We start from the raw sequence: 10,756 nt of genomic DNA, 5'->3' as shown, positions 1-10,756 counted from the left end.
CAGTCGTCTCTACAATTCTTTATTTCAACCTTCAAAGGAAATCAACTAGTTTCAGACATATAAATGACCATCTTCAGGAGCTCAAATCGTAAAACAAAGCGCCGGCTGTCTTTTTAAAAGGGGAGAGACAGTGAGACCCATGTTATTTAGAATGAGTTTTATAGATAGTTTAAGGGAAGATTTAAAAGATAGTTTAAAGGAGGTAATAAAGCTCATTACGGAGGAAAGAGAACACTATAATTTAATTAAACTAAACCCATTTTGTTAGGGCTGGGGGTAACCCTATGGGGGAAATATATGAAAATCCAATCTACCATCCGCAGTAGCGGTAATCAGACAGGAAAAAGACTTTTTTAAGTTTTAAAGTTAGTTTTCAGTATACTTTTAGAACAGTTTAAAAACTAAAGTTTTTAGAACCGTCTACAAGATTTCAAATACCTTAAAAGCAGTCCAGAACCTTTAATGCTCCTAATGAAGTCTAAAAATATTTCAAAACCCTACAGAAACTCCAAAATCTTTCTAAAACAGTCAGAAACCTTTTAAAATAATCTAAAATCTAGAAACTTTCACAAAATTTTAGAACCGTCTAAGAATTTCCAAATGCCTCTAAAGTATTCCAGAACCTTCAATATGCTCTTTAAAATGTCCAAAAAGCTTCCAAACACTCCTCAAGTATGGTCCATTTTTTTTCCCGTGGCGGTTACGTCATCATTTGCCTTTCTTGGATATTACATGCGTTCCGAGCGCGATAGAATTTTGACGTCATCTAGTCACGTCGGCAATAAATCAGGACGACAAGGCTCGGAAAATCTGCGATGGATTTAACTGCGATACTACGTGTGAGACTAGATAATGTGTGTGTTTCGGTAGTCAGTTTTGAAAATGCCACCTTCTTAATACACTTTACAACTATCAAGGGGCCCAGTGAAATATTCTGAAGGAACTAGAGTTTGTGGAACAGAAAAGGATGCTTTTTCTAATAGAAAACACTGTCACAATGAAACAGCCCATTTAGGTATTTACTTACTCCCAAGAAGAGTTTTTACACTACAAAAACCAAGTTTATTCAAGCCAGTGGTTCTCGAAGAAACATGGATATAGAGTAAAGGTGTATTTAACAGAAGCTGACAAGGTGATTTACCTAATATTATAAAAAGGACTCTGGTACAGGTATTAATAAGCTGCTAAAACTAAACAGCTTATGTTTCAGGTATCTTTATTTGCCTAATATGGAGTTTGCTTATCATGCTTTGAAAGGGTCCAAATTTAAAAAGTCCCATTATCAATTGCTCTAAAAGACTCTGAACAAAAGGTGTTTGAAGCTATGGTTATAATGGTGTTGTCAAAATCCATATGCAGAGTGTTGAAAAAAACAAATTTCTAGTAAGTTTCAGGTAGTATTAGAAAGATATAAGTTACTTAATATGTAAATTTGATCAAATGCCGTTATTTTGCAGAATTAGCCCTTATAAATTTTGCCATATCTTCTCTGACTTAAGGCTAGAAACAGACGTTAAACGGTGTTACTGTTAAATACTTTTACATCAGATAGTAGGTTAAATTACTATTTTAATTGTATTATTTACACATTATGAAATATACAAATAAAATCTTTAAGAAGTACACTCTAGTCTAGTTTTCGTCATAAATAATCATAAAATTAGATAATTTCTTTAACTGAGGTACCTATCTGTTGTTACAATAAATTGAACTAAAATTGGAAAAACATGTTAAAGAAATCACACAACAAAACCAAAATGATGTATTTAATGCTGGGTAAATTTACAAAAGGAAATAAATAAGCAATCTAAATCACAAAACCAAGAAGCAAATTCTTAAAACACCAACAACTCTGTTGTAAGTTAAAACACTGCTTTACGATCATCACAAAACTGCAAGGATTTAATATTCTCCAGGATACACATTGCCTTTCGTTTCTTGCAAATTGCATGGAATAATTCTTGAAATGTTGGTATTGGGCTGTTAATGACTTATTTGAATGCACCTATCTGTGATGTTCTTTCTAGAGAATTAAAATTGAGGTGGTTGTTGTCCCCAGCCAAAGTTTGATTGGAACTTTCCGCCTTTGTTAACCACCAAGTGTTGCAAGTTTTCCAGTTTGGTGAAGAAAAATTTTACGAAGGTCTCAGAATAACCACACTAATTAATAAACTCAAACAACTCTAAATTAAGTTTTTATTTCTTCTGTTTGTAGTTTTTGCACTTTTTGATATTTCTAACCTCAAAATGGTGTATTGCTTGTTGCAGTAATAAACGGACCAATAAATTATATAGATTTCAAAAAAAAAAGTATTTATTGCATGCAAAACATGTGAGATTCTTAGAATGTTTTTTTCAAAACAATAATGTTATCTCATTTTTATTTATAATTGCTTAATGAAAGATATATATTGCGAGGTTTAAAGGAGGAATTTGTCAATATAATAAGTGATTAAAAAGATGGATAGCCCAGCTTGTAATAAACGACGTGCGTAAATTTCAATATGGCGGAGCACTTGATGACGTAACCGCCAGGGGAAAAAAATGAACCCTAGTCAGGAAATACAAGAACATACTTGTCCATAACGAATAAATTAAATAATAAAACAAATTTATTCCCAGTGGTAGACATTAGTGTTTCCACCACTGGTTCTAACAACATTCTGATGCTCAAAACTAATCTTCAAATGTCGTTTTTGATTGTTTTCAGAGCTTTAAACCAAATTGTTCAAACAGTTAAAATAATAAATTCAAACTTGTAATCATCTTCTAAATAACAACTTACCGATCGTGCCTAATAAATTCAACGTCGTGACCAGCGTGACAGGTTTTAATACAGTTGACGCAGATGGCATTCCGATCGGTCGTATTGCACGTCTGGCAACGATAAAAATCGTGCATCGGGAACGAGGTGTACGACGATATCTTGTACAGGCATTGTCCGTTCGATACCGCTTTTTCCACGGCATCTTGATTATTAAATATCTACAGGAAAAATTTGTTTACACAGTTAAACACACAATTATTTAAATAGTACCTTATTGCCCCTAACGATAGGCTGCACGCCACTAGCGAGACATAAACCACCAAACCTATTATTGAAAATCTGATTAAATTCTAAGGTGGCGGTGGCGTTATTCGTTATCTCGACACCGGCTGCCAAACCATCAAAAATACGGTTACGTCTCAGTATTGGGTGTGATTGTGTAGATATTAATACACCCGCCTGCGCGTTACGGAAAATGTCATTTTCCTCTAAAATACCCTGAAAAGACGATTAAGTTAATACCAATTTATTAGTTAGTTAGTTAGGCAATATATATTTCATATTTGTTACATAAAGAGATAACAAAAAGAAACTTCGTCAATAGGCCCATAACAGGCCACATACAAGATGTTTTACGTGTTTGTACAAAATGTTACACTAGCTAAATCATATTAATAATAAAAATTATCTGAATAATTTATCTGACTCCGGTAGTTTTTCAGCCTCCTTTGGTACACTGGGCAGTTAATGTCACGTGCTGAATGTTGGCTTTCTTCTGCTTTGTATTTCATTTTAATACAGTTAATGCATTTTAATCGTATTGACTGGCAATCACTGCCTGAATGCTCGTATTCTCCGCATTTATGGCAACACAGCCTTTCCTTGCAGTATTTTCCAACATGTCCAAAACCGCAACATTTGAAACATAAGGCTAGGTTAACATGTTCTTGGACGTACACTTTCATCATATCAAAATTGACGGTTTCGGCTTTTAAAAACCACTTAGCTATTGCTGGTTGAGCTTGTAGAATCCAATTTTCTTTGGTGAGATTACGACACTGTTTTTTAGCTATTACTTTGATTTCCATCTTTAGGTTTGAAATATTCAGATCGGTTTCGATGGTGTCGTTCATTCTGATCAATTCTTCAATAAATTCGGTTTCTGAGTAGCCCTTTAGAATGCCAGTTATCATAAACATTGGATTTATTATCCCACTTTCTTTAATTTTTATGTTGTCCTTCTTTTCCAGTGTGTTTTTTAATATCTTTTGTTGTGCTTCGTTCCGGCTTTCAAAAACTATTGCCCCATCTTTCAAATGCTTGATATTTTTGAATCCTCCTTCTATCCCAGATCTTTCAATTTCTTTTTTAAGTTGACACATTGCTTCTCTTGGGTCTGAGACATCATTGATTTTAACGAGTGTTTCTAATTTCTTTGAAACTTTAGGTGTTGTCCATGTTTGTTTTTCTTGATCATTTTGTTTGTTTTTGAAGGATTAATCTCTTGTACTACAGCTGCGTATGTTTTTTCTTTTGGCACAATGGATTCTTGATTACTAGCTTTCAATAGGGGGTGTGTATTTGAGTCATTTTTTATCTTCAAGGTTGCCAATTCTAATTCATGTGCAATGGACATTTTTTCTTGCTCTAGTTGTCCCATTTTTAGGGTGATAAGAGTCAAGTTCTTGTAAATAACAGTAGTTGATTTTCTTAACCTTTCTTGATTGTACCTAATTATAGCTGGACTGCCATTTACTTCTTCACTTGTGTAAAATTCAATTTTTTCTAGTGCTTCAAATGTATCATTTAGAATGCTGCGTATTTGTAGTTCTTTTTGTTTTTCTGAAGTTTGTATTGTTTGTTGAACCGAGGTCCTCTTTAAAATTGGTGCTTCCGCGTCTGACATGAGTCTTATTCCATCACATGTCCTTTTGTAACAGTTTTCCTCTTCAGGTGACATAACGTTACGTGTTCGCTTGCCGGAGTTATCCGGCGACTTAAATACGTAGTCGGTAACGGTCGAATTGTCTTTTAATTTATTGAGGATCTCCGGTATTTGTCTGCTATTAGTATTATATTGGAAGCGATACCAATGTTATCTTTATATTGGAAGGTTTGTTTAGTTGACTGTGTCCTTATCAGCTCCGCTGCTGTTTTTTCCTCGTACCCGTGAATAATTTTATTTATTTCTGACTTTGAAAACGTTGTTGAACCCATTGAATTGGAACGGTTTTTCCGTGGAAATTCTTCACCAAATTTGATCATTTTCTTGTCAGTGTCTTTGGAACCGCCACTATTTTCAGCCATCACAAATGCAAAATTAAGTTGTCACTACTTTGTAAGAAAAAAGCACTTTATTGAAGAGCAAACAAAATGTATTTATATACGACCCGATTTTTATATTCTCCTAAATAGTCCTATTAAAGACCTAACAAGTCAAGAACCCAACACACATAGTAAATAATGGTTTGTGTACCTTTCCTCCATTGAATATACAAATTCCCCCATCTCGACCATCGAAAATCTTATTTCGTTTCAACGTGGGATTCGAATCAGTTTTGATCCAAACTCCCGCCATTGCGTTATCAAAGATTTCGTTCTGTTCGAGAAGTCCAAGGCCGCCGTTGTACACCAGGACACCTCCGTTCTGTCCACCCCAAATTTTATTGCCACGAATGACTGGATTGCTGCCTGTCCTATAAATTAAAAAAAAAAAAACATTGTTTATCATTAAAACTAAGTAACAAATGTACTGTTCTCGCGGTCTGAGTTTACCCGTGCGTCATCCCCCTGTGATTTAGAAGTAGACATGCATTATTGACTTCATCCTTGTCCATTGTTCACTTTCAGAAAGGGTAAATATCTAAGTGAATGTCTTCCAAAAAAAAACATTTACTGATTAGCGCTTCTATTTCAGTCATTGTCAGTTTGACAACCATCGAAATTTATTTGATTTGTTTACTATTAATTCTTTTCCGTTTCTTTGTGTTGTTAATCATTTATAAAGTTTTCTATTTACCACACCACCACAGTTCTTTTAAGAGCTATTGTTTCTACGCTTTTAACATTCTGTAAGTACTTTCATAATATTATTATTTTTATTTTTTTTATGCCGGCTGTCACGATCTAACCAAAATTGACACAATTACTAACCTGTTTTGAAAAGTGTCTATTATGATTTTTATTTAGCCATTTGGTTTTTCCTAAATTCGGTATTTTTTTAGAAAATGCCTGGAAAAATTCTCTACCGACAAGCCCAGCAGTTAATTCTTAACCTTTGTGAATATTTTGAATTGGAAAAAACTAATGGAGGACCTTTAGAAGCTTTATCATCTGTTCAGGAAGAAAATAACAAATTTTAAGACCTTACATATTCTTACTGATGTATTTTTTTTGATACTAGAAGGTTGCAGCTGCTTTGAAAATTTCCCGCAAAACTGTTTATTCGATTCGGGAAAAGCAAGCAAGTAATCTTATGATTTCCTCTCCTAGAAAATCTAAATCGAAACGTTATCGACGGGTCAAGACCACTGATTTATCTGAAAGCATTAAAATGGATGTTCGAAATACATTATATGATATGTACAACGATAGTATGTTAATAATAGTAAAAAATATCTACTTTTGTAAAAAACATCTATTAACATTTAATTGTTTCCAGAGACTGAGATTTTTGGGTTGCATTATAGATTTTTCATAAAAATTTCTTGAAACATTAATAATAAAGTCATAGAAAAAATAAAATAAGCGTCTAAAATGTTTTCCAGCGGGTTTAAAATAAAATTAGTGGATTTCAACCTGAAAATGAGATATGAGATACTACAGCATCACTCAGAATGTCTTATTAAATTTTTAATTTGTTGTATTTATTTTAGAGAAACATGTAACCATCCAGAACCTAAATCAAGAGCTTAAAGTTAAAGAAATACTACATATTGGTGATACATCTCTGCGAATTTTGGTAAATAAATTAGGTTTCAAATTTAGACGGAATTCTATGATCCAAACGGAGACTTACTCATAAATAAAAAATGTTATTTCGGTCAAGATATTTTTGATTTGCTTTGGTATAAGGTTGTTTTAGTGCAAATTTGCAGCCAAAGATCTCTACTTTCTGACTGACAATACACGCAAAATTTTAAACGTGACGAAGCTTTAGACACGCTCTTTTCTATAATATGAACACAACAGGCTTGTTGACGAAAACTTGATTTGATTCATATGATTATAAATGACGTAGCCTTCGTGACGCACGGGTAAACTCACTCCGCGAGAACAGTAATTACCTGATTTGTACTCCAGAGTAGAGATGATTGAAGATATCATTATCTTCCAATTTCCCATGACCGTTGTCATAGAAATAAACCCCCACTTGCTTGCCGGAATGAATACGATTCCGTCGTAAAACCGGCGTACTTCCAGTCGTAATCCACACGCCTGCCAACGTATTGGCATAAACCTGCATATGAAACCAACATAGCCAAACAGAACAATAACAAACTTGAAAACTTTCCAACCTCGTTCTCTTCGATAAGTCCCTGGCCTTTTTCGTGCACATAAATGCCACCGTGCTGTCCGTGATGAATTTTGTTGTGCCTAACGATCGGATCGCTATTGGTCCGGATCTGAATACCAGCCAGAGCGTTCCCGTAAATATTGTTGTGCTCTATCAGTCCACGGCCTTCTCCAAATATGTACACGCCACCCTAAAAACCATTTTGTTTTAAAACGTTTTAAGGCGAAGATGTGGTGTTTTTGTTGTTAATTGGGAAATGGATCCAGGTTTTAAATAAAAGGCGAGTTTTATTTTGGCACTAAACAAACACAGCAATAAAAATCTCTAACCGAAATGGTATTAATAAATAGGGCTATCACACTTACAGCTTATTTGGACTGTGAAGATGCTTTTAGTTTTGGGATATTTCTTCAAATAAGGTTAGAAATAAAACAGCAATATTAAACAATTCTTACAAAATTTAGAACACTATGGCACTTTCGAAATGACCCTAAAAGTTTTTGACAATTTAAAGCAACTCTTGGAAGGTTTAAGATACTTGTAGAGACCTCTGGCAATTCAAGAAAGTTTGCAGTAGTATTTAAAGAGCGCTGGCACTTTCAGAATGGTTCTAGAAACCTCTGGCAATTTAAAACAGTTCTGAGAAAGTTTTAGAGAGCTACAAAACTTTTCAGTAGCATTTAGAGCTATTTGACATATTTAAAACGATCCTAGAGGCCTCTGACAATTTAAAACAGTTCTGGGGAAGATTTTAGAGAGCTACGAAACTTTTCAGTAGCATTTAGAGCTCTTTGACACATTTAAAACGATCCTAGAGGCCTCTGACAATTTAAAACAATTCTGGGGAAAGTTTTAGAGAGCTACGAAACTTCTCAGTAGCATTTAGAGCTCTTTGACATATTTAAAACGATCCTAGAGGCCTCTGACAATTTAAAACAATTCTGGGAAAAGTTTTAGAGAGCTACAAAATTTTTCAGTAGCATTTAGAGCTCTTTGACATACCAGGTGTCCAAGAGCACCCTGGACATAGGAGATTAACATGGGAAAATGGTTTTGATTTTTTTGCGCCTGTACGGTTCATTTAATGGAAAAACGCTTTAGATAAAAGTTGTAGAGCACATTTTCAGCTATCTACTTGTAATTTTTTCAATACCGTAGATTTGACCATTAAGACGAAAAATGGATCTGAAATTCGGAAATTTTAAATCTCCCGCCAAGCGGTCGTTAAGGAAAGTTTATATCCGGTCGTGCTACCAACCTTTCAAAATCATAACAAATCCATGTCGGTCATTCTGTAATCAAAACATTCAAAACAAGTTTATTTAGTAATAATTTTGAGTTACTACCCATATACTGCGAAGAAAATACAAATAAATCATGATAAAAACACTTTATCAGGAGCCACAGTCCAAAAATCTGGTAAGTTGCGTTCATAACCTCATTCAATGTCTCTACTAAACTTATTTACTTTGTAGTAAAATTCTTTAAGAAAACACTGGTTTTGCTTGCAAATATTTAATGAGGATGACCGAATCACCTATCTCAAGCCTCTTCATAACACTACCAAACGATTTAAAGTGATAAAAACAATGGACTAGGAAGGCCTGCAGATGTTTGAAGATAAGTTGCTTTACTATACAGGGACCACAAAAGAGGGTAAATACTTCCCTCAAAAGTGGTGCAATTTAGTGACCTATGTGACTGATAGTTTTATTGTATCCTTCTGTTTTGTAGTGTTATCAACACACCATAGTGTTTAAGTGGTTTTACATTGTATGATGTTAATAAAAAGGCATTTTTCATAACTGATTGTCAATGTTTTGTCCCATCTCTACAGGGTAAGGTAAGTACTGATATTTAATTAGCTCCATTAGTTAACTTGAACATCATTCACCTACAAGGATACTTGTAAAATGTCTACTAATCAAACATAGTTTATTTGCAAGTAATGTGTAACTCGAGTTCACATTTGATTAGTAAAGGTATGTCCTGTGACATGGTGTATTGAATTAGAAGCAAATTGTTTCTCTTTAGAGACTTTCAATCACTACATTTCACCTACCTTTGCTAATTTGGAACTCCACTATTATCCAAACAAATATTAGGTTAGTAAGACAAAGTTGTTTTTAGCATAGCTTGTATGGTGAAAGGTTCACCCACTCACACTCAATCTGTGGAACAATCACTGTTTATGTGGTAAGACCAGTTTTCTTTGTCACCTATTGTACCTAAGTTTTTCACTTGAAGAAAATGTATACTGTACCTTGAACTGTGAATAAATAATTAATACAAACGTTCAGTGTACAAAGTTTTATTTGGAACAATTGAGTGAGTGGAAAAAAGAACACAATTATAATGTTAATACCTAAACCTAGAATAGAACAGCTCATGTAGATAGCTCAATTGAAAAGTTGGTTTTTCGACAATACCTACCAATATACAAAAAGTTTTGTCACCTGACTGATAATTTGACTGTGTAAGTCCATATTCTCTTCTTAGAAGGGGTTTCTCAGAGGTTTTATAGCCAGTTTAAGATTATTCACATTTCACAGGCACATCAAATTTTGAGATTTAAGTCAGATATCAACACTGAATCATTTTAAGTTTTAGTTGCAACACTAGTGAAGACCCTCGCAGATGATAGTCCATGAAGTTAAGCACATTGAAACTAAATCACACCACTTTTGAAGGAAGTATTTGGCCCCTTTGTTGTTGTCCCTGTACAGTAGGAAACTTATCTTCAAAGATCTTCATTGTCCACTGTTTTCATCACTTTAAATCGTTTGGTAGTGTTATGAAGAGGCTTGAGATAGGTGATTCGGTCATCCTCATTAAATATTTGCAAGCAAAACCAGTGTTTTCTATAAGAATTTTGCTACAAAGTAAATAAGTTTAACAGAGACATTGAATGAGGTTATGAATGCAACTTACCAGATTTTTGGGCTGTGGCTACTGATAAAGTGTTTTTATCACGATTTATTTGTATTTTCTTCGCAGTATGTGGGTAGTAACTCAAAAATTATTACTAAATAAACGTGTTTTGAATGTTTTGATTACAGAATGACTGACAGCGATTTGTTATGATTTTGAAAGGTTGGTAGCACGGCCGGATATAAACTTTCCTTAACGACCGCTTGGCGGGAGATTTAAAATTTCCGAATTTTAGATCCGTTTTTTGTCTTAATGGTCAAATCTACGGTATTGAAAAAATTACGAGTTGATAGCCGAAAATGTGCTCTACAACTTTTATCTAAAGCGTTTTTCCATTAATTGAACCGTACAGGCGCAAAAAATTCAAAACCATTTTCCCATGTTAATCTCCTATGTCCAGGGTGCTCTTGGACACCTGGTATTTAAAACAATCCTAGAGGCCTCTGACAATTTAAAATAATTTTGAGAAAGTTTTAGAGAACTACGAAATTTTTCAGTAGCATTTAGAGTTCTTTCGACATATTTAAAACGATCCTAGAGGC

At 34.1% G+C, this 10,756-nt stretch overlaps 1 protein-coding gene and 1 long non-coding RNA gene across 4 annotated transcripts in view; one reads left to right on the top strand and one right to left on the bottom strand.

Annotated features, from left to right (window-relative positions):
- The window catches only part of FBXO11 (F-box protein 11), a 31,348-nt gene that overhangs the window by 8,572 nt on the left and 12,020 nt on the right, over positions 1–10,756 (bottom strand). For all 3 annotated transcript variants that reach the window (XM_081972155.1, XM_081972156.1, XM_081972157.1), the window contains 5 exons: positions 7,285–7,473; positions 7,054–7,226; positions 5,244–5,463; positions 3,038–3,265; positions 2,786–2,985 (listed from right to left, as the gene is read on the bottom strand). In XM_081972155.1, the coding sequence (XP_081828281.1) occupies positions 2,786–2,985; positions 3,038–3,265; positions 5,244–5,463; positions 7,054–7,226; positions 7,285–7,473 (1,010 nt within the window). The remainder of the gene's footprint in view (positions 1–2,785; positions 2,986–3,037; positions 3,266–5,243; positions 5,464–7,053; positions 7,227–7,284; positions 7,474–10,756) is intronic.
- On the top strand, positions 8,279–9,088 carry LOC145724117 (uncharacterized). The gene is made up of 2 exons (XR_014176939.1): positions 8,279–8,702; positions 8,759–9,088. It is a non-coding gene; the product is annotated as an uncharacterized LOC145724117 (long non-coding RNA).

This window comes from Ips typographus, linkage group LG2 (genome assembly GCF_016097725.1).
Source record: "Ips typographus isolate SLU linkage group LG2, UJ_Ityp_2.0, whole genome shotgun sequence".
NCBI lineage: Eukaryota > Metazoa > Arthropoda > Insecta > Coleoptera > Curculionidae > Ips > Ips typographus.
The sequence above is the reverse complement of the archived record's forward strand: the minus strand, read 5'-3'. Positions and strand labels throughout refer to the sequence as shown.